Source organism: Anomaloglossus baeobatrachus, chromosome 7 (assembly GCF_048569485.1).
Source record: "Anomaloglossus baeobatrachus isolate aAnoBae1 chromosome 7, aAnoBae1.hap1, whole genome shotgun sequence".
Lineage (NCBI taxonomy): Eukaryota > Metazoa > Chordata > Amphibia > Anura > Aromobatidae > Anomaloglossus > Anomaloglossus baeobatrachus.
This window is the reverse complement of record NC_134359.1, coordinates 295,191,319-295,216,031: the sequence shown is the minus strand read 5'-3', so window position 1 is coordinate 295,216,031 and position 24,713 is coordinate 295,191,319. Positions and strand designations below refer to the sequence as shown.

Here is a 24,713-nt window from a genome sequence, read left to right as displayed (position 1 = left end):
TACACACAGCCCTGTGCGAGGCGCGTGCAGTGTTTGATCGGTTCATATTTGTGGTTAAATCAGCGTGATCAGTTGTAGTGTGCACACAAAAGCCCCCCAAAATAAAAAAAAATGTATAAACCCCGTCCACTCTGTCCCGGAAGTGTTCTGCCAATGACCCATAAGCAAAACACTTCTGGGGCAGGGTGGGCGATGTTTTTATTTTTGGGGTTTGTGTGTGTACACTGCATCTGATCACTGTTATTTAACCACAAATATGAGCCGATGAAACACTGCAAGCGTCTGTGCATCACTCATAACCAAGCACACCTTGTTTTTAAAGCTCGGATTCTGAACCTCGAGCCTAAGGTTTGCTCATCTCTAATGCAGACATCTTATTATTTATACTACAAATCGTAGCCGCAGCAGCAGAGGTTCTGCAATGTGAGGTTCTGCAGAATCTGAGACACTCTACTGCAGGGGCGGCAATTAAATATATATATACACACATATACATAATATATATACACATAAACACACTGTATACATACATACACACAATCCCCATATACTACATCACTACACCCGCCACATACTACACCTGTAATATACATCACTACATCCCTATACACTACACCTGTAATAAACTACACCTCTATATACTATACCACTATATGCTACATCACTACACCCCTATATACACATGTAATATACTACATCACTATATACTACACCTGTAATAAACTGCACTACTACATCACTATATACTACACCTGTGATAACCTACATCACTACACCCCTATATACTACACTTGTATTATACTACACATGTGATAAACTACACCACTACACCCTATATACTACACCTGTATTATACTACACCACTACATCACTATATACACCTGTAGTATAATACATTCCTATATACGACAACTGTATTATTCTACACCACTATATACTACACCCCTATATACACCTGTATTATACTACACCCCTATATACTACACCTGTATTATACTACACCATTATACCCCTATATACACCTAGCTGGGTACCATTCTATGGGGGATTTGTTGGGGTAAACTGGGATTACCTGGGTTCTTGGTGTTACCAGCACTGGGGTTCTGGGTCCCTAAGGGGGTAGGCCCTGCATCCTGGTGGGGATACAGAACCTTGTAGCACCCTGAGGTGTTCAGGGGCGCTACACACAGCCCTGTGCGAGGCGCGTGCAGTGTTTGATCGGTTCATATTTGTGGTTAAATCAGCGTGATCAGTTGTAGTGTGCACACAAAAGCCCCCCAAAATAAAAAAAATTTATAAACCCCGTCCACTCTGTCCCGGAAGTGTTCTGCCAATGGCCCATAAGCAAAACACTTCTGGGGCAGGGTGGGCGATGTTTTTATTTTTGGGGTTTGTGTGTATACACTGCATCTGATCACTGTTATTTAACCACAAGTATGAGCCGATGAAACACGGCAAGCGTCTGTGCATCACTCATAACCAAGCACACCTTGTTTTTAAAGCTCTGATTCTGAACCTCGAGCCTAAGGTTTGCTCATCTTTAATGCAGACATCTTATTATTTATACTACAAATCGTAGCCGCAGCAGCAGAGGTTCTGCAGTGTGAGGTTCTGCAGAATCTGAGACACTCTACTGCAGGGGTGGCAATTAAATATATATATATACACACATATACATAATATATATACACATACACACAATCCCCATATACTACATCACTACACCCGCCACATACACCTGTAATATACATCCCTATACACTACTCCTGTAATAAACTACACCTCTATATACTATACCACTATATACTACATCACTACACCCCTATATACACATGTAATATACTACATCACTATATACTACACCTGTAATAAACTGCACTACTACATCACTATATACTACACCTGTGATAACCTACATCACTACACCCCTATATACTACACTTGTATTATACTACACATGTGATAAACTACACCACTACACCCTATATACTACACCTGTATTATACTACACCACTACATCACTATATACACCTGTAGTATAATACATTCCTATATACGACAACTGTATTATTCTACACCACTATATACTACACCCCTATATACACCTGTATTATACTACACCCCTATATACACCTGTATAATACTACACCCCTATATACTACACCTGTAATATACTACACCATTATACCCCTATATACACCTGTATTATACTACACCCCTACACCCCTATATACCCCTGTATTATACTACACCCCTACATACACCTGTATTATACTACACCCCTATATACATCTGTATTATACTACACCACTATATACACTACACCTGTATTATACTACACCACTATACCCCTATATACACACCTGTATTATACTACACCCCTATATACACCTGAATTATACTACACCACTACACCCCTATAAAACGACACCACTATATACTACACCACTACACCCCCCTATATATGACACCTGTAAAACTACATTCCCATATACTACACCACTACACCCCAAATATTTGTCAACAGTTACCCCCCTCCCGCCCCCCATTGTCCCCGCAGGTTACTAGTAACCACTCACCTCTCCCTTCTTATTGTCCCCTCCTCAGGCACCTCTGTACAAGCCCCCGCTGAGCTGCTTCTCTTTCACATGCCCAGGCTGCACCGATGCGGTATTCCAAGGAGCCCCCGTCGCTTCTTCTCTTGTACGGGCCCCGCCGCTGCTTCTCTCCCGGCTGCTGCAGCGTCTTCTCCAGCCGAGCGGGAACTTTTCAAATGACATATGGGCACCATACTGACGATATCAGGGCGCGCGTGTGTCACAGAGAAAGGTGTCGGGCAGGGAACAGAGGAGAGATTCCTGCGTTACGCTGCCTGCACTGTGAGGAGCTGCAGGATCGCTCCCTGCCCGGCATGCAGCGTGTGATGAGGGCAATCTGACCAGGGGTCTCACGGAGCCTGGAGCTCCGGACAACAGGTCAGATTTCCCTCATCACTGACCGGCCAGCAAGGACGCCCTGAGCCAGGCGGACCGGTCACAGAGAGTAGGCGGTCCGGATGTGGCCCGCGGGTGGCCCCTTGCCCAGGTCTGCTCTACTGTATACATAGTGTGACTATCACTTCCAGAAGTGTAGAGGTTAATTTTACCTCAGAGACCCTCCCCCCTTCCTGTTAAGAAACATTTTCACTTTCGGTTCCTGATCTTTCACACTACAATGGCGTCTGCTGAGCTGAGGGACGAGCTGAACTGCTCCATCTGCCTGAGCCTCTATACAGATCCCGTATCCCTGAGATGTGGACACTTCTTCTGCCGCTTGTGTATTGTGAGTGCGCTGGATGTGTCGTGGGCGGGGGGTGCGCTGCTCGACCGCGCCTGCGGCTCGGGTCCAACTGCTGCTGCTCGGTGGCTCGAGTGGTGGGCCGGATCCCGGGGACTCGAGCGGCGCTCCTCGCCCGTGAGTGAAAGGGGTTGGTTTGGTTTGGGGATTGAGTTCGTAACGCCACCAACGGGTCGTGGTGAGGTTGGGACACCACCGCTGCTGGTAACGGGGATCCCGGGAGCGTTGTTAGGGAGCAGCTGGGATGTTTCCCCCCTCCGTGGGAAGGGGTTAGTGGTCCCGGGGCCCGGTGAGGGGTGAAGGGAGGAATGCAGGGCAGGTGAAGTGCAGGGTCACGGGGGCAGCGCGGTGCCGGATGGCACGGTGGTACTCACTCAGCCAGGAATGAACACAGAGTCTCCGGTAAAACAAACGGCTGGATGGACGGGTCCTGCAGCCAGCTGCCTTGGCTACTCCCGGTCGGTGGGTGACGGCTGCCTTTCCCTGCATCTTCTGTGTGTTTTCGGTCCCGATGGCTTCCCACCGGTGACCCGCTCCCCAGCGTATGGATGCCGGAGGAGCCCTTTTGCCCGCAGGCTCAGGCCCTGGGAGCTCTAGCTCTGGCGGTAGCTTTATCTCGCTGTACGGTTTGGACGGTTGCCTTCACTCGGGTCTTTGATGCTTGGAAAGCCTGGAGGTTCCCTTCGCTAACGGATTTGACCAGTTTTACGGCGACTCCCAGCCTGGTTGGGGTCCCCGGTCCTTGCTGGTTTGGTGCTGGCTTCTCTTCGCTCCCCAGTTCGGTACCGGTGGGCCACCGCCCAACCCCGGCCCTACGGTTCCGCATCGATAGGCCTCTCCTGCAGACGGCCACCACCGTCTGCCAACCTTGCTGTAAGTGCCCGGGCCACGTACCTGGACACGGTCAGTCTGCTTCTCAACTACCACTTCCCTCAACTGTAAAACTGAAACTCTCCAACTCAACTCCAAAACTGAAACTGAATCCTTTTCCCGCCTCCAGGACTGTGAACTCCTCGATGGGCGGGGCCAACCGCCTGGCTCCGCCCCACCTGGTGTGGACATCAGCCCCTGGAGGGAGGCAACAAGGATTTGTGCGTGCGGCTGGTGTGCCTAACCGGGTTGTGTTGTTGCAGTACCTGTGACGTCCTGGCTTGCCCAGGGCGCCACAGATGCACAGGAGGCGGCTGGAGTGTATTCCTGTCCTGACTGCAGAGCACAATATCCAGAGCGTCCGACCCTGGAGAAGAACCGGAAGCTGAGGAACATAGTGAAGCGTTTCTCATCTACTCAGCCTGAGATGGAGGAGACCGGAATCTTCTGCACCTACTGTGATTCTCTGACCCCGGCTGTAAGAACGTGTCTGCATTGTGAGACCTCTATGTGTGAGGAATATTTCGCAGCCCATAACAAGTCTGTGAATCACAATTTAATTGAACCTACGGTGTCATTTATGGATCGAAAATGCTCCACACACAAAGAGATCCTGAAATACTACTGTCCTAGAGACAACTCCTGTATCTGTGTGTCCTGCTGGGTGGCCGGAACCCACAAGGGACATGATGTAGAGCTACTGGATGTGGCCTCTGAGGATGTGAAGGAGAAACTGAGATCGGTTATAGAGAAACTAAAGTCCAAGACAGAAGAAGCTGAAAAAAGAATCCAGACTCTGAAGGTGTGAAAAATATACTCTTAAATATATTTTTCTTCAAATACGCGATAAGACGCATGAAAAATGGACTACAAAATGTGTAAAAAATAAATGTAGTTTATATATGATAAAAATGATTTCTAAATTATAAAGTTGCAAGTCAGTTACAGAAAAGGAAAAAAGATATACTGCATTAGCTTACGTAAAAGAGTTCAATGAGTCCATACTGATCAATAGAAAATCTTCATCCATCTCTCCTTGGATCCTGAATGGTAAGGCAGGGGTGATATACTGTAGTCTTTTCAGCATGTGTTCATCTTGCAGCCTGGAAGAATTCTGGGACAGTTGTCGACGTGCAGGAGGAGAGAGTGGCCCCCTCTATCGTGTCATGATATCTATATGGCAACTGTCCAAACCATATAGGGTATTTCAGCTGGACGCATGTCACATGGCGTAATCTCTAGAAGCTTCCAGATGGAAGGATATATATTATATATAAAATGTACCATGCTATGTCAGCATCTATCCATATTCAATACAGATACCTTAATATTTATTCCTTCTAAGAACTTTATCAATAGACTATGCCCTCCAACATAAACAGAACTGTGAAAACATATAATATGTCCTATTATAAAATGTTTGATAACTAGATGTATTAATTTTAATGTTTTTACAGAAGGATCATGGGGCAGAACAGGAAAAGAAATCATCTGGACTCGCGGATAGAGTCACTGGTCTGTTTACTGATCTCCGGAAGACGCTGGATGATCTAGAAGAGAGAATCCAGGGAGAGATTTCCAGGCAGAAGGATCAGGTCTCACTCTCAGTCTCTGACCTGGTCGGACAGGTGGAGCTTCACATGAAGGAGGTGTCCAAGAAAATCAATAGTCTTGAAGGATTATGTAATATCTCTGATCCATTGTCCTTTCTACGAAATGTAAACACTGGTGACATCAGTGCTGGGAGCTGTGATGTCATCAGTGATGTAAGAGATGCTCCGTGTGTGGATGAAGGCCTCGTCTCGCAGATATTACACAAAGGACTGGGGAACTTTGCCGATAATGTGATTGAGGTGAAGATGAAGAGACAGTTCTCAGTGATGGAGAAATCGGACATATTACTGGATATAGACACGGCTCATAATAACATTATTATATCTCAGGATCTCAGATCTGCTTCTCATACCACTACATCACAGAACAGACCCGATGGGCCCAAGAGGTTCAGATCCCGTCAGGTGTTAAGTTCCCGTAGCTTCTCCTCCGGGAGACATTACTGGGAGGTGGACGTGACTCAGGCGAGTAGTTGGATGGTTGGGGTGGCCGGGGAAAGTCTGGAGAGGAAGGTCAGTGGAAAATTATCTTATATTGGCTATAATGAGAAATCCTGGGCCATCATTCTTTCGAAAAACCTTTTTGCAAGTCATAACAATATCCATAAACTGCTGGTATCAGGTTCTCCTGTGCGGGTTGTGGGGGTCTATCTGGATTATGAGGCCGGGCGTCTGTCCTTCTATCAGCTGTGTGACCCCATCAGACTCTTACACACCGTCACCGCCTCCTTCTCCGAGCCGCTCTATGCCGCTTTACATATATATGATAATTGCACGATCAAAATAATGACAAAAAATACTGGCCTTACACTGTGAGGTCTGAGGCTATGTGCCCACGGGAGATCGCACCTGCGGATGTATCCGCAGGTACGGCCGCAGGTTTCCCGCAGCTGCCCACCGGCATCCGCAGCTATTTTTAGCTGCGGGATTCCAGCGATATAGAAGCGGTAAACCTGCGGACTTTCATGCGAATTACCTGCGGACGTCCCGGCCTCTACCTCCATAGTGGAGGGCCAGGATTTCCGCAGGTAATTCCGCAGGAATAATTGACATGCACTTATGTGCGGCTGCGGGATATCCGCAACATGTTCCACAGCCGCACATTCCGCAACGTGGACACAGACACTCCCCATGTCCCACAGGATAACATGGGGAGTGTCTGTACATGCTAAAACCTGCGGATTTATCTGGAAAATCCAGATAAATCCGCAGGTTTTCCAAGGCAAATTCCGTAGAAACAAGCTCTTGTGGGCACATAGCCTAACACTCTGTCCTGATCGCAGGCAGGGCCCGAGGGGCTGCAGACGGGGAAGGTTTTGCATGTTTGTTATTTTTATAATCAGAAGTTGCCATTTCCATGAACGTTACTGAGAAAAAAAAAAAAGTTATTTTTTTTTTTGAAAAATATTTTTTTTTCCCAATAAATGTATTGAATCCTTCATCACTTTACTACGTTATCACTGTGCTTATGTCAACGAGTATGCTTACCCTTAAGGACCTTTGGGTTTTCCAGGTGTGATCTCTGTAAGGCTATGTGCCCACGCTGCGGAAAATGCGCGGATTTTCCAGAAATCTGCAGCACAGCTACTCCCCAGCCATTTCTATGGCATTTGGGAAATGCTGAGCCCACGCTGCGGATTTTTCCGCAGTGGAAATCGTGCAGATTTTCGTGCGGAAAAATCTGCAGCATGTCAATTATTGTTGCGGATTTTCGTGCGGATTTTGCCTATTCAATTGAATTTAAAAAAAAAAAATCACAAAAACCGCAACAAAATCCGCATCAAATCCGCACAAAATCCGCACCTATGAAAAGGTGCGGATTCCGGGGGAAAGCTGTGGATTTTGATGCAGAAAAATCCGCAGATACAGAGTCCCGTGGGCACATAGCCTAAAAATAATCAGCATTGCGCAACCCCTGCACTCTTGTCCATCTCATGGTTACAGATGAACAGCCTTGTTAGGCTATGTGCGCACAGTGTGTTTTTCACGGCGTTTTTTGGCTCAAAACTGCATGACTTTCCTTCCCCAGCAAAGTCTATGAGTTTTGATTTTGCTGTCCACACACATTTTTTTTTAAGCTGCGGTTTACTGATTGGATGGGGGTAAGAAATGGGTGAAAGTGAAGATAAACACAAACATTGTTTAGTGACTATGGACCCAGTTACCTTCAGGTCCAATACTGGTCTAATTCATTGCAGTACACTTTGATGTTGCAGACATCTTATTATATATACTAGAAATCGTAGCCGCCGCAGCAGAGGTTCTGCAGAATCTGAGACACTCTATGGCTATGTGCGCACGTTGCGTACAGTCACTGCAGAAATTTCTGCAGCGATCTGAAGAGCACATGTGCGCTTTAAATCGCTGCAGAAATGTCCGTAGTGAGCGCCGATTCCATGCGCTCTGCCTGCAGCTCCTGCCATAGACAGAGCAGGAGCTGCCGGCAAAGCGCACGGAAGAAGTGACATGTCACTTCTTTTTACGCAGCGCTTCGGCATTAGCCGAAGCGCTGCGCTCTGAAACGCCACGTGCGCACGGCCCCTGCACAATCTCCATAGACTGTGCAGGGGACGCAGGACGCATGCAGTTACGCTGCGCTACAAAGCGCAGCGTAACTGCATGAATTTACGCAACGTGCGTACATAGCCTATTACATACATCAGTGTCCCCAACTCCAGTCCTCAGGAGCCACTAAGGCTATGTGTCCACGAGAGAATGTAGCTGCGGATTTTTCTGCATCAAAATCCGCAGCTTTCCCGCAAAATCCGCACCTTTTCAAAGGTGCGGATTTACCGCGGAATTGCCGCGGATTTGATGCGGATTTTGGTGCGGATTTTTTTTTTTTTTCCCCAATTTTAAAGCCAAAATCCGGATGAAAATCCGCAACAATAATTGACATGTTGCAGATTTTTCCGGATCAAAATCCGCACCAAATCCGCCGCAGAAAAATGGGCACAGCATTTCCAAAATGCCATAGAAATGGCTGGGAAGTGCCGCTGCTGCAGATTTTCGGGAAATCCGCGGCTTTTCCGCAGCGTGGACACATAGCCTAACAGGGCAGGTTTTCAGGATTTCCTTAGTATTGCACAGGGGATACCTTAATCCCTTACACAGGTGATGATTCCTACACCTGTGCAATACTAAGGAAATCCTGAAAACCTGCCCTGTTGGTGGCTCCTGAGGACTGGAGTTGGGGAGCACCGATATACATAGTGTGACTATCACTTTCAGAAGTGTAGGGGTTAATTTCACCCTCCCCCCTTCCTGTGTGAAAAGACTTTTTAGCTTTGGGCTCCTGCTCTTTCACTGTACAATGGCGTCTGCTGATCTGAGGGACGAGCTGAACTGCTCCATCTGCCTGAGCCTCTATACAGATCCCGTATCCCTGAGATGTGGACACTTCTTCTGCCGCTCGTGTATTGTGAGTGCGCTGGATGCACAGGAGGCGGCTGGAGTGTATTCCTGTCCTGACTGCAGAGCACAATATTCGGAGCATCCGGCCCTGGAGAAGAACCGGAAGCTGAGGAACATAGTGGAGCGTTTCTCGTCTACTCAGCCTGAGATGGAGGAGACCAGAATCTTCTGCACTTTCTGTACAAAGTCTCCTGTCCCGGCTGTAAGAACATGTCTACAGTGTGAGACTTCCTTGTGTGAGGAACATCTCGCAGCTCATAACAAGTCGGTAATACACAATTTGATTGAACCTACGGTGTCATTTATTAATCGAAAATGCTCCACACACAAGGAGGTGCTGAAATATTACTGTCCTAGAGACAACGCCTGTATCTGTGTGTCCTGCTGGGTGGCCGGAGCCCACAAGGGACATGATGTGGAGCTACTGGATGTGGCCTCTGAGGACGTGAAGGAGAAACTGAGGCCTGATATAGAGACACTAAAGTCCAAGAAAGAAGAAGCTGAAAAAAGAGTCCAGAATCTGAAGGATCATGGGGCAGAACAGGAAAAGAAATCATCTGGACTCGCTGATAGAGTCACTGGTCTGTTTACTGATCTCCGGAAGAAGATGGATGATCTAGAAGAGAGAATCCAGGGAGAGATTTCCAGGCAGAAGGATCAGGTCTCACTCTCAGTCTCTGACCTGGTCGGACAGGTGGAGCTTCACATGAAGGAGGTGTCCAAGAAAATCAATAGTCTTGAAGGATTATGTAATATGTCTGATCCGTTATCCTTTCTACAAGGTGTAAACACCGGTGACGTCAGTGCTGGGGGCTGTGATGTCATCAGTGATGTAAGAGATGCTCCATGTGTGGATGAAGGCCTCGTCTCGCAGATATTACACAGAGGACTGGAGAACTTTGCTGTTGATGTGCTTGACATGTTTAAGAAGAGACAGTTCTCAGTGATGGAGAAATCGGACATATTACTGGATATAGACACGGCTAGTAATACCATTATTCTATCTCAGGATCTCAGATCTGCTTCTCGTACCTCTACATGGCAGTTCAGACCCGATGGGCCCAAGAGGTTCACATCCCGTCAGGTGTTAAGTTCCCGCAGCTTCTCCTCCGGGAGACATTACTGGGAGGTGGACGTGAGTCAGGCGAGTAGCTGGATGGTAGGGGTGGCCGGGGAAAGTCTGGAGAGGAAGGTGTTCGACAATTTTTTTTATATTGGCTATAATGAGAAATCCTGGCCCATCATTTTTGTGATAAACCTTTTTGCAAGTCACAACAATATCCATAAACAGCTGGAATCAGGTTCTCCTGTGCAGGTTGTGGGGGTCTATCTGGATTATGAGGCCGGGCGTCTGTCCTTCTATCAGATGGGTGATCACATCAGACACTTACACACCTTCACCGCCTCCTTCTCCGAGCCGCTCTATCCCGCTTTAAAAATACATGATCATTGCGTCATCAAAATCGTAAAATAATTACAGTAAAATGTTGACAGTAAAGCCTAAAGTGAACCCTTCATCATCTACCGGCCTTACACTGTGAGGTCTGACTCTGTCCTGACTCCAGACAGGGCCCGAGGGGCTGCAGACAGGGGACGTTTTGCATATCTGTTATTTCCGTAATCAGAGGAGGCCATGTCCATGACCCCTACTGAGAATTAAAATAAAATTAGTAAAAAGTTTAATTTATTTTTAGAAAAATAAAATATTTTTTTTTGTCTCCAACCTCGTAAGATCTTGTTTAGCTGCGTGTATCTCTCGCTTTAATATAGGCAATAAATGTGTTGAATCCTTCATCACTTAACCACGTTATATCTCTGTGCTTGTGTGGACGAGTATTCTAGCCTAGAGGTTTTCCAGCTGAGGTCCGCTTTACACGCTGCGATATCGTTACCGATATCGCTAGTGTGGGTACCCGCCCCCATCGGTTGTGCGACACGGGCAAATCGCTGCCCGTGGCGCACAAAATCGCGCGGACTGGTCACACTACTTACCTGCATAGTGACGTCGCTGTGACCGGCGAACCGCCTCCTTTCTAAGGGGGCGGTTCGTTTGGCGTCACAGCGACGTCACTAAGCGGCCGCCCAATCAAAGCGTAGGGGCGGAGATGAGCGGGCCTACCTCCTTCCTTCCTCATTGCCGGCGGCCGCAGGTAAGGAGATGTTCCTGCGGGGTCACACGTACCGATGTGTGCTGCCGCAGAAACGAGGAACAACATCATAGAAGCAGCAGCAACGATAATTGGGAGGAGGGGGGCATGTCAACGATGAGTGATTTTGAACGTTTTTGCGACTCAAAATCGCTCATAGGTGTCACACGCAACGACATCGCTAACGCGGCCGCATGTGCGTCAAAAATTCCGTGACCCCAACGACATCGCTTTAGCGATATCGTAGCGTGTAAAGCCACCCTAAGGGTATGTTCACACCGGGCATTTTTGCAGTGGTTGTTGTTTTTTCTTGACCAAAACCTGATTTTGTGGCAGGGTGTCTCCTGGGAGTCATCTGAGTTTTTTTTTTTTGTCTTGTTTTTTTTGTGGCGTTTTTCTACAAAGTGGGTGGTTTCAATGCAAAACTGTTACAAAGATCTGATATGGTAATTCTTTTAAAAATGTGGCAAAAACGCAGGTATTTGACAAAACAGTCAGGAAAAAAATCTGCAGGTGTTTGTGTGTGTGTGTGGCTATATACTGTGTGTGTGTGTGTGTGTGTGTGTGTGTATTTGAGATTTCAGAAATCAATACACTTTGCTGGGACTGGAGAAAGGAGCACGGATTTAGATAAAACCAAGGCAATAATGCTCAAAAAAAAAGCTGCAAAAGCGCCCTGTGTGAACATACCCTAGTTCTTCTTTTTTTAATTCATAGGTGTAATCTCTGTAAGATCGTCAGCATTGCTCAACCCCTGCACTCCTCTTACCACATCATGGTTACAGCTGAATGGCCTTGTCAAAGGGAACCTGTCAGGTGCAATATACACCCGGGACCATGAGCAGTTCTGGGTGTATATTGCTAATCCCTGCCTAGCAGTCCCTGTATACACTCGCATAGATAAAGAGATCTCTAGAAAAAGTATTTCTAAAGATCTTATATCGTATGCTAATGAGTGAGAGGACTAGTCCCCTGGGCGTTACTTCCCATGGCTAGTTGGCCTGATTAGTATGTTAGTGCACCCCTGTAGGTGTGCAAACATGCTAATGAATGTGCAGCGTCAGAGGCATGGTCACGCTCATGTTAGGTCCCACCGAGATGGGTCACAACTGTTGCCAGCAATGACCGAATGCGGAGAGGGTCCCGGTCACCCCCCTCGGCTTCTCTCAACCTCAATGAGATACAGACTGAGACTGGTATCTGCACATAAGGCAAGTGTGTGCGTTCTGAACTGAACTGAGGTTTATTACACATACAGGTTTTTATCAAGCTAATAGGGGCGTAGCTGTGTCGTGTACAAAAGCATAAGTTTCATTTCTCAGCAAAGCATAAGTAAGTTTCTTGGGAAAGCATAAGTTTTTTGTTTCTTGGCGAAGCATAGTTCATGGTTTCAATAATTCATTTGTCCTTGGCTTTTGTCCAGCATAGAAGGGTCGGTTTGTCTACTCAAGTTTAGTTAACTCTTTCCTCACACTCAGCTCTCCGCTGCCATCGCGCCTGACGCTGGATTTCGGCTCAGTGCGCTTGACCTCAGACTTTCAGTCATGTGTACTACTTCAGTTTGAAGCCAGGACACGTACACCCGGCTTCATAGTGCACATGACCCAAACTCCGGGGTCACTGAGCCGAAATCCAGCATCGGTCGGCAATGACAGCAGAGAGATAAGCGCGACCATGCCCCTAAAGCTGGTGTCACACTAAACGACAGCGACAACGACGTCGCTGTTACGTCACCATTTTCGGTGACGTAACAGCGACCTTGTAAGTCGCTGTTATGATCGCTGCTTAGCTGTCAAACACAGCAGAAGCAGCGATCATAAGGTCGCTGTGCTACATGTTCAGAGAGCAGGGAGCCGCGCTTAGCGCTGGCTCCTTGCTCTCCTGCAGCACACATCGGGTTAATTAACCCGATGTGTGCTGCAGCTACATGTCACAGTGCAGAGAGCAGGGAGCCGCACACACTGCTTAGCGCTGGCTCCTTGCTCTCCTTGCTACAGTATACATCGGGTTAATTACCCGATGTGTTCTGCAGCCACATGTCACAGTGCAGGAGCCGGCGCTGGCAGCAAGAGCGGAGGCTGGTAACGAAGGTAAATATCGGGTAACCAGAGAAAGGTCTTCCCTTGGTTACCCGATGTTTACGCTGGTTACAGCTTACCGCAGCTGCCAGTGCCGGCTCCTGATCGCTTCATTTCGTCGCTCTCTCGCTGTCACACACAGCGATGTGTGTGTCACAGCGGGAGAGTGACGACCAAAAAATGAAGCTGGACATTCAGCAACGACCGGCGACCTCACAGCAGGGGCCAGGTCGTTGCTGGATGTCACACACAGCGACAGCGACGGGACGTCGCTGCAACGTCACAGAAAATGGTGACGTAGCAGCGACGTCGTTGTCGTCGTCGTTATGTGTGACACCAGCTTAACGCTGCGCATTCATCAGCATGATAGCTGCTTACAAGGACGTACTAACATGCTAATGGAGCCAAATAGCCAGGGAAGCAACCAACGCCTTTCTGACTTTTTTTACTCACTGGTCTCATTAGCATACAATAAAAGATCTTTAGAAATCCTTTTTCTATAGATCCCTTTATCTATGCTAGTGTATACAGGGACGGTTAGGCAGGGATTAGCAATATGCACCCAGAACTGCTCGTGGTTCCAGGTGCATATCACACCTGACAGGTTCCCGTTAAAAAAAAGAAATTGTAGGTGTTTTTTTTTTTTTTTGTTTTTTTTTTCCCCAGTTAATATATAAAAGTAAATAAAAACATTTGAACAAAAAAAAGTTAAAATAAATAAAAATAAATATATATTTTTTTCTTAATCCCCCCCCACAAAAAAATTAAAAGTAATTGAAAAGTCATGTGTATCCCAAATGAGATCTAATAAAAGATACAAGTCATCCTCCTGAATGACAATAACGAGTCATTACCCTTACCAAAGAGCACGAACATAGAAATGTTAGAAACACAAAAACTTTTTTTTCAAATTCCTTTTATTCCTCTGCAGAACTCCGCACGGTGATTGCTGTAGAAAGCAATGGGGGAATCGCTACTTTATTATTCAGCACATTAATTCACCTGGAAAAAAATATTAAAAGTTCTACCATTATGTGCACCCTAATTACATTATATAAAAATAAAAAAAGCGGTATTGGCTTTATAAGTTTTTCCAGGGGCTCTATTATATTCGTAGGGGGCTCTAGAAGTTTTTCCATGGGGCTCTATGTTTTTGTACGGGGCTGTATAAGATTTGCATGGGGCTCTCTATTTTTTGAGGGGGCTCTAAGTGTTTCTACAGCGCTCTATAATATTGTATGGGGCTCTATACATTTTTGCACAGGGCTCTATGTTTTTTCTATGGGCCTCCATATGTTTTTGTATTGGGCTCTGCTTTTCTATGGGGCTCTATTTTTTTTTCATGGGGCTATATAATATTGTACGGGGCTTTATATGTTTTTCTATGGGGCTATATAATATTGTACGGGGCTTTATATGTTTTTCTATGGGGCTATATAATATTGTACGGGGCTTTATATGTTTTTCTATGGGGCTATATAATATTGTACGGGGCTTTATATGTTTTTCTATGGGGCTATATAATATTGTACGGGGCTTTATGTTTTTCTATGGGGCTATATAATATTGTACAGGGCTCTATATGTTTTTCTATGGGGCTCTATAGTATTGTACGGAGCTATATATGGTTTTTGTACGGGGCTCTGTAATTTTGTTTATCCCCTGGATATTTTAACCTGAACTCTCCTGACTACGCAGGGTTTGTTGTCTGTTACCATGGAGATGTTTAGGTTTACATATGAGGTGTATACAAATAAAAATGTTTTTGAATCAAAACCTATTGTAAAGTCTCTTTATTTTTCATTTAAATGCTCAGGCTGATGACACAAATGGAGGGCGCGAGGACCTGACTGATTAATACTGATTTGTTTTATAGATTATTCCGCGATGGTCTGATTCTTTACTGTGGTATTTGTGACGCCCTGGACTAGCCAGGTAGTCACAGTTAGCGCCCCGCACAACACCAGTCCCTAATAAGGTGTCATCAGCCAACCAATTAAAACCTGGTCACCTCCCTCAGGGCTTGATGGACACACCAGGGGGCGTGCCGAGGTGGTTGGACACTCCCACCAAGGAGTTCACATGGCCTGTGGCAGGAGAAACAAGTCAGATAAGCTGTAGAGTTCAAGTCGAGAGGCAGGCCTGTGCTCAGGTCTGCAACAGTCTGACAGGTGTCTGGGTCGGAGCCCTGATACTTCTGGCCGGGAGGCATATGGTGGCCTCAGACCCTGAAGCTAGGTCCAGAAACTACTGGGGACTAGCTAATTAACTGATTGAGGCTAGGACTTCAGGTCCTTTCCCACCCAAAGTCCCGAAAGAAGACAACAACCCAACGAGGGGGATAGAAAGCCACCTCACAGGCAGAGAGATCCCACGGGCCAGCATCTGCGGGCAACGGGCTCTCCCGACATCCACAAAGCCAGGGAGCGGACTCCTGACGCTGAAACGCAGGCAGCCCACCAATACACAACACGGTGCAGGAGAAAGGCAGAGACCACCAACAAGACTGCAAGCCGGCTGTGGATACCGACCACCATCATCTTGGTTTACCGAGACTTGTGTGTGTTACTAATCGTGAGTACAACAGTGCCCTCCGGCCGCACGTCGCCCTGCACCGCCCAACAAACACACCAACGGGTCCCGGGGCCACCATCCCTACCCACGGAGGGGTTAATATCTTGCTGTGCAACATCTCCCCCGGGTGCCCAGTAACTGCAGCGGTGGTGCCCACCTTCACCACAACCTGTGGTTGACGTCACGAACTCAAACACGGCTCCAGCCGTACACCTACGTCCCCTTAAAGCGCCAGTCCCCCTTTCAGATTGAAGTGGACCACGGGGCCCCCGGGTCCGGAGATGCTCGTGCCATTACCCGGCGAATCCGGACCCGAGCGGCTCGGCTGTCGAAGAGCATGGGGCGGTACACATCGACTCTTCTGGCATCATGAACAGGATACTTACCCATTCACTTACCTAGTGAAGTGCGCCTTGAAGTTGAAGTCAGCGGTGATCCATTGAAAATTTCCAGAATCCGACATCTTTTGGCGCGAAGATTCCCGCCAGAGTCTTCTTCCCCGCAGAAAGGGCGCGAATGCTGAAGCCCCGCCCCCTGGGAACACAGCCGTAAAGAAAAGCCGGAAGTCGAAAAACGAAACTAACCGGCCAAAGAAGAGAGTGAGACCAAGTCGCGAAAAGACCAAGGGGGAGCAGATGGAGAATATCCGCCCCTGAGCCTGATGTTGGCCCCGCACTGACCGCTGGAGCGGTGGTGCTGGAAGCCGCCAGTGAGGAAGAGGAAGCTGCAGCTCCAGCTCCGGTCGCAGGAGCGGCGAACCTGGAGGTTCCGGTGGTGATTCCCCGTGCGACAGCTGGCGGTGACCCGCCTGCCGCAGGAAGGATGTCGGCCCCGGCAGTCCGCCCGGCCGCAACAGGAATGGCGCCCGGCCCAGAGGACCCCGTAGTCGCCAGCTCCGAGTCGGAGACAACAGATGGCAGCAGCTCAGGGGATGATAAGGAATCTGTCTCAGAGGATGAGGCCCCGCTCGTCATTAGCGTCTTAGGGAACATGATGATGGCGCTCTGCAGGTACTGTCGGCAGCTAGGGCACTTTGCAGGCATGTGCCCTGAAAATGGCCGGCCTTGAAGGAGCCGGAACCAGCCGCAAGTTTTGAAGTTTAATGTTCCTGTTTTATTGGTGTTTGACCCGTTAGCAATGAACATGGCCGAGAACTTGCAGGCCACCCAAAAACTTTTTGGACTTTGTGATACCAATGTGATATGACTGAAGTTTGAATGACTATTAGATAGGGATCATGATCAAAAGATAGGAGTGATCCCAGATATTATTTGATCCATCAATAATTCAGTATCAAAGAAGATGTCCTTTGGATAATATTTCATGATTACCAAGGAATACATGTCTTGAAGCAGTTGAAGATAAAGGAAGTAACATTTACAGTTCCACTTACAGGAAACTTGTGGTTAGCTAAAGACAGCTTGAAGGAAGCTTGCATATGAAATTTACGGCTCATTGCAATATTTCGCTAACACTATGGCCGACCACAGTTGGTCAGTTGACCACTGGCAGGATGTACAAGTAAATGTGCAGGAAGCAAACGGTGCCTCCAGCAGTTTGTGGTCAAGTTACATGAACATGACTCAGCTGTCACATGCTGACGACCATTTAGACACAACCTACAATATTTTCCTATAAAATATACACCGAACTCGCTTAAGGTAGGGAAATACCTTCCAGGACATTGAAGTGTACGTACGCACTGTTCCTGTGATGCCATGCCATGTTGATTCCTTCATTAACTCGAGTTCCCTCCGATGTGAAAGGATTGCTACAACATAACGGTAATGTTGATGCATATTTCTGTTATTGTATAAGTTTCTATGACTATAAGATTCTAAATGCCTATGTACCATTGATTATATTCATGTGCTATTAAAATAAATAGTATCTTGCTATAAAGAATATTAGTATTCGTGCCTGATTAGGATATCAGTGAGCGCTTCGTAAGTACGGGCTTTCAGCCCCCTTTTTAGTAGAATTTAGCAAGACATAAATTGGCGTAGTCGGCAGGATTACTTCTATAAGAAGTAATTAAACTAATTTTTGTAATTTAGAAGTTAAAAACATATATTTGGCAAATTTCCAGATATTTTTCAATCTTTTTGCATAGTGTCAAAATGTTCAGAAAACGTAAGGATAATGTTAAGGAGGTTGTTGTGGAGATCCCCGGCTGGACTGAGGCTCCCTACAATCTTATAGCACATGAATTGGTCAATTGTGGATTGGCAGAACAATGGCAGGACAAGCTTAAGGGTAGTGAAGCTACTGATGTGAATGTATTCGGTAGTGTCCCTGTGAAAACAGGTGATGTAGTGTCTTTAGCACGGCACAAACGATGGCAGGACAAGCTTAAGGGTTGTGAAGCTACTGATGTTGTGAATGTACTCAGTGGTGCCCCTGTGAAAACAGGTGATGTAGTGTCTTGTGAATTGGCAGAACAATGGCAGGACAAGCTTATGGGTAGTGAAGCTACTGATGTGAATGTATTCGGTAGTGTCCCTGTGAAAACAGGTGATGTAGTGTCTTTAGCACGGCACAAACAATGGCAGGACAAGCTTATGGGTAGTGAAGCTACTGATGTTGTGAATGTATTCGGTAGTGTCCCTGTGAAAACAGGTGATGTAGTGTCTTTAGCACGGCACAAACAATGGCAGGACAAGCTTATGGGTAGTGAAGCTACTGATGTTGTGAATGTATTCGGTAGTGTCCCTGTGAAAACAGGTGATGTAGTGTCTTTAGGACGGCGCATCTGGATTTTGGCAAGTGCATATAGTGTAATGCATGAGCGTAAGCTAAAGATGCAGAAGAAAAGTTCCCAGGTGGAACAAAAGATGATAGAATTAGGTTGCCTGAAAACAGTTATGGAATGTAATACCCGACTGTTGAAGGATAAATTGGAACATTATCAGAATGTGGCACAAAAAGCTGCCATAAAAATTGCTCAAAATAAGTACAAGAAAAGAAGAAGAGGAAAAGTAAATAAAACCAAAGTGCATAAAAGTATCGCCTCAGATTCTATAAACTGGGATCCCGATACTTGGGATGGGGATGTGTGGGATTCATCTTCATCATCTGATGAGGAGGATTGCCATAAAGGGAAGATTCAGGCTAACCCAGTAAGGGGTCGCCTAGAGAGGACAGAGAATGAGATCATCCGGGAACATGTCCGGGATGGTCAGGGGAATCTGCAATATGACGAAGATGGTAATGCCATCACAAATGAGAAAACGATTCCTCATGTAAAAAATCGAGTAACCATTGAAGATTACTCTCAGGGAGAAGTTGATAGCATTTTAACACAGTTTAGACAAAAACCAGGAGAAGGAGAAATTCCCTGGTTGGTCAGAGTGCACGATCTCGGAGGAGGTGAAGTGCACTTTGATGCCGGAGACGTGGCAAAATTTGTCACCATGTCTCGTGACCCAGTAATTCAGAGATCAATAAAAAATTATTTTGTTGATCATAATGAGCATGGTACTCAAAACTTAATCATGATCTTAGCCCATGCTTTTCTGGACAAATATCCATCAGAAGCAGACTTTCCTATCAATGATAAACCTTGGTATACCTTAAAAGATGGTATGGAAAGGCTGAAGGAAGAAGCAATGAGGAATGCTCTTCCTCTTTTGGGACTGGATGATGATTATCTCCAGTACCCATTGACAGCCAGCATAAGTAATAGGCTGGTTAAACATGCTCCTCCAGCATATAAAACAGTTATTTTAACCTTAACTGTAGCGCTGACTGGAGAATCAATCGGTGTAGTTCTAGGGAGGATGAAGGAGTTACAGGATATGGGACAGTGGGATAAATCGTCCCCTGGAGGCCATGTTGGTAACAGTAAGCCAAACAATCCTGATTGGAAAGAGAAATCAGTAGGGGAGGCCCCATGGGTGCCTCGAAAAGACATGTTCCAGGCTTTGCTTAAAGCCGGGATCAATAAGGAAAGGATTGATGGAAAGGAGACAGGAGAATTATGGAAGTTGTACAAACAGAAAGTTCTATCTGCAAAGAAAGTGACCACTACAAATGTGGAAGGGGGTTCAAAAACCCCCAAGGTAAAGAAATCAGAAGGAAAAGGGGAAAACCCCCCAAAGAAAGTGTCTTGGGAAGATTTTCAGTCAGTTTATCCATTGGAAGAACTGGCTGCAGCCGTGGCCACAAAGGTCACGGAAGGAAGGGCTAATGCACAGACTGAAGTCTGTGTAAATGAAAGTTCAGAAGGAAGTGATTTACCATAGGTAGCCAGCCAAGCCCCCCTATTGATAAACAGGGACGATTGTCCCTACATCAATCTTAGCATACATTGGAAAGGGGGAAATATTCAAAGAGTCCCAGCTTTGATTGACACGGGGGCGGAGGCTACTTTAATTCATGGAAACCCAGAAAAAATAAAAGGACCTCGAGTAAAAATTGCTGGACTAGGTGGTCAAGTGATCACCAGGGTTCAGACACAGGTAGCTTTGAAGATAGGTAATTTACCTATCAAGCAGTATACGGTACTGGTAGTACCTATACCAGAATATATTTTGGGAATTGATATCCTAAAATGGATGACTCTTAATCTAACCGAAGGAAAATTCTCCTTTGGGGTTATGTCTTGTCATAAGGAAATGCAGATCTCACATTATATCAATGATATAATGATACAAGGACAAGATGAGCAAAGTGTGAAAGATCAATTGACAAAACTGGTTGCTCATATGTGGAGTAAAGGATGGGAAATCAGTGATGCCAAGGTTCAAGGACCGTCTCAGGTGGTAACATTTCTAGGGATTCAGTGGAACAAGGGGCACAGAGAGATCTTGCCCAATGCCAGACAGAAAATTATTAATTTTCCGGTCCCTAAATCCAAACAGGAGACTCAGTCTTATATTGGATTGTTTGATTTTTGGAGACAACATATCCCTCATTTGGGACAAATGTTGGCTCATTTGTACAAAGTAACGAGTAAAAAATATGAGTTCCAATGGGGAGAGGAACAGCAAAATGTGTTTGAGATGGTCAGGGAAGTGTGGCAAGAGATTGAAGGGATTATTCAATCTACCAAGACCACTGTATTTCATGTCGATGCTCATGTCCCTACTAACTCACTTGAACGTTTGTTTAATTCAGAAGCAGATAAAGCAGCAGCCATCAGACAAATCAGTCCAGCAGTTGACAAGGCAAGGTACAGCTGTTTGGGCACACCAGAAAGAGCCACGCATTATTCAGCAGGTTTAGACCTCAGTACATTGGAAACTGTCGTGGTACCCCCAGGTAAGGTAAAACCAATTTCAACAGGATTGGGTTGCCATATACCAAAGGATCATTATGGTCAAATAGCCACTTGTTCTAGTTTAGTGTTAAAAGGAGCCATAGTGGTGGGAGGGGTAATAGATGCAGATTATCAGGGAGAAATCAAGGTACTGATGCTAAATTTGGGAAATGAACCTTTGATATTGATGAAACACCAGAAGGTGGCTCAGATGTTAATAATTCCAATAAACTTGTCTGAAATAAGAGAAGGAACTGCCCCAGCAGAATTAACAATACGGGGTACTAAAGGTTTTGGATCCTCTAATATTACAAATGTAGGAGCAAAAATATGGATTCAAAACCTCCAAGGACCGCCCTCAGAGACAGCGGTAATAGCGGTCAGAAAAGATCGTACTCTCCTGATAATGAGACCAGGAGTGGAAAAGTGGGAATATGTCCCACAAGAAAAATGTTATTTACGAGAATAATACTGTATCTTTATTTGCAGATGGTGTTGTAAATAAGCGAAATCCATGGTATCGGCTACTGGGAAGAGCTCGATAGTGATGAGATGGAGAAATTCCTGTGTTTGATGTTTGCCTCTCTGGTCGTTGGATGGACAAGTCTACATCAGGAGGAACCTATGGCGAATGAATTTCTGATGCACCATCACATTTTCAACACACAGATTGCTGGATCTGTACACATTCTCCGGTTACAGCCACCAGTATCCCTTATCTGGATGTCCCGGTATCGATGGAGGAAATCTTAAAGTAGAAAAGTTGTTCTGATCATCTTGCTGATAAAGACACTCGAACTGTTCGTCTATAGAATACTACAGTACCCATTTCCATAGTGGGATGGATCAATCTTCCATGGTGGCAAGGCAATTTGAATGCAACAGTCACCAATTTGCAATATCTGGCTTTCAAGGGAAGAATTTGGGTACCAAGAAATAAGACTGGACTGACTAACCTGGGATTCATCCCTATGGGGAATATAAAAATAAGTTTTGGGACAGCTATAAATACTGTAGATGCTTTTAAACCCAGCTTAGTGGAAAAGACAATTCATGATATGTTATGGCCTTATGCCAATATGTTCATAAATCGGACTAGTGAAACTTCTAGTAACATATCGGGAAATGTAATGTGTAATGATTCCTTTGAATATCGAGCAAATGCCAAAACACATGATATTCAAGGGAGCTTGTCAGATAATATTGCTTTTAGTTTTAATATACTGTACAAAAGTAGTGAAAGTGATTATATTTGTGATTCAACGTTTATCTAAACAAACCAAGAAAACAAAATTTGTGGCAAACAATATTTCTTGGTCATGGTATGGTATATTCCGAGTGATCTTCTTCTAGTGGAATACTGATGATGGAAAATAATCCCTGGGATCAAGGACCGATTGTGATACCAATGTGATATGACTGAAGTTTGAATGACTATTAGATAGGGATCATGATCAAAAGATAGGAGTGATCCCAGATATTATTTGATCCATCAATAATTCAGTATCAAAGAAGATGTCCTTTGGATAATATTTCATGATTACCAAGGAATACATGTCTTGAAGCAGTTGAAGATAAAGGAAGTAACATTTACAGTTCCACTTACAGGAAACTTGTGGTTAGCTAAAGACAGCTTGAAGGAAGCTTGCATATGAAATTTACGGCTCATTGCAATATTTCGCTAACACTATGGCCGACCACAGTTGGTCAGTTGACCACTGGCAGGATGTACAAGTAAATGTGCAGGAAGCAAACGGTGCCTCCAGCAGTTTGTGGTCAAGTTACATGAACATGACTCAGCTGTCACATGCTGACGACCATTTAGACACAACCTACAATATTTTCCTATAAAATATACACCGAACTCGCTTAAGGTAGGGAAATACCTTCCAGGACATTGAAGTGTACGTACGCACTGTTCCTGTGATGCCATGCCATGTTGATTCCTTCATTAACTCGAGTTCCCTCCGATGTGAAAGGATTGCTACAACATAACGGTAATGTTGATGCATATTTCTGTTATTGTATAAGTTTCTATGACTATAAGATTCTAAATGCCTATGTACCATTGATTATATTCATGTGCTATTAAAATAAATAGTATCTTGCTATAAAGAATATTAGTATTCGTGCCTGATTAGGATATCAGTGAGCGCTTCGTAAGTACGGGCTTTCAGCCCCCTTTTTAGTAGAATTTAGCAAGACAGACTTGTACATAGCCCTTGGACCACCTTTTCATCCCTACAGTCTCCAGAGAGGCTGGTTGGAGGAAGGGCCTGCAGTGGAGTCGGCCGAGGTCTTGTCACCAAGGAAACCGGTGACGACCCTCCGGGTCAGGGGTCCCTTTGACGTGGGGCCTCTGAGAGACTGCCGGGTAAGGAACTTATTACCCGGCCCGTTTGGGCAACACCCGGACCTGAACCCGTTTCCTGGACTGAGGGAAAAGGGGTGCTGACCTCTTTTTAGAGGCAGCATCAAGGTGTAGGTTTGCTTGGGTGGGCAAATGAAAGGACCCGGTCCCGTCCCGTTCCCGGTTAATAAAAATGTTTTATTATTGCAACGTTTAAGAAATGTGCCTCCCTCAGGGCTTGATGGACACACCAGGGGGCGTGCCGAGGTGGTTGGACACGCCCACCGAGGAGTTCACATGGCCTGAGGCAGGAGAAACAAGTCAGATAAACTGTAGAGTTCAAGTCGAGAGGCAGGCCTGTGCTCAGGTCTGCAACAGTCTGACAGGTGCCGTGGTAGGAGCCCTGGTATCTCTGGCCAGGAGGCATACGGTGGCGTCAGCCTGCAGCAGCCGGGAAGACGGCTTTGTGGAACTGTGGTGGACCGGGACAGGGTAGTGGCCCGCCGGTACCAACCCGGGGAACCGACTGGAAATCGGAGCACAAAGGGGGGTACTCAGACCCTGAAGCTAGGTCCTGAAGCTACTGGGGACTAGCTAATTAACTGACTGAGGCTAGGACTTTAGGTCCTTTCCCACCCAAAGTCCCGAAAGAAGACAACAGCCCAAGGAGGGGGATAGAAAGCCACCGCACAGGCAGAGAGATCCCACGGGCCAGCATCTGCGGGCAACGGGCTTTGCCGACTTCCACAAAGCCGGGGAGCGGACTCCTGACACTGAAGCGCAGGCAGCCCACCAATACACAACACGGTGCAGGAGAAAGGCAGAGACCACCAACCGGGTGGGGGACCAGACTGCAGCCGGCTGCGGGTCCCGACCAGCATCATCTTGATTTACCAGAGACTTATGTGTGTTACTAATCGTGAGTACAACAGTGCCCTCCGGCCGCATGTCACCCTGCACCGCCCAAAAAACACCCCAACGGGTCCCGGGGCCACCATCCCTACCCACGCAGGGGTTAACATCTTGCTGAGCAACATCTCCCCCGGGTGCCCTGTAACCGCAGCGGTGGTG

The 24,713-nt window shown here is 46.2% G+C and overlaps 2 protein-coding genes across 2 annotated transcripts; both read left to right on the top strand.

Moving 5' to 3' along the window:
* The first annotated feature begins 3,213 nt into the window (after positions 1-3,213).
* On the top strand, positions 3,214-6,725 carry LOC142246445 (nuclear factor 7, brain-like). The gene is made up of 3 exons (XM_075319498.1): positions 3,214-3,336; positions 4,496-5,008; positions 5,667-6,725. Exons 1-3 carry the CDS (start codon positions 3,214-3,216, stop codon positions 6,633-6,635), a joined length of 1,605 nt encoding a protein of 534 aa, XP_075175613.1. The 3' UTR covers positions 6,636-6,725.
* A 2,407-nt stretch (positions 6,726-9,132) lies between these two features.
* LOC142246444 (E3 ubiquitin-protein ligase TRIM11-like) lies at positions 9,133-10,999 on the top strand. Its single transcript, XM_075319497.1, has one exon. The coding sequence runs from the start codon at positions 9,133-9,135 to the stop codon at positions 10,705-10,707; it is 1,575 nt and encodes a 524-aa protein (XP_075175612.1). The 3' UTR covers positions 10,708-10,999.
* Positions 11,000-24,713: the final 13,714 nt, after the last annotated feature.

Coding starts and splice junctions, on each gene's coding strand:
- LOC142246445 (XM_075319498.1), top strand. CDS start 3,214: ATGGCGTCTGCTGAGCTGAGGGACGAGCTGAACTGCTCCATCTGCCTG. Junction 3,337..4,495: donor GTATTGTGAGTGCGCTGGAT/GTGTCGTGGGCG, acceptor TGGCTTGCCCAG/GGCGCCACAGATGCACAGGA. Junction 5,009..5,666: donor AAAGAATCCAGACTCTGAAG/GTGTGAAAAATA, acceptor TTTTTACAGAAG/GATCATGGGGCAGAACAGGA.
- LOC142246444 (XM_075319497.1), top strand. CDS start 9,133: ATGGCGTCTGCTGATCTGAGGGACGAGCTGAACTGCTCCATCTGCCTG.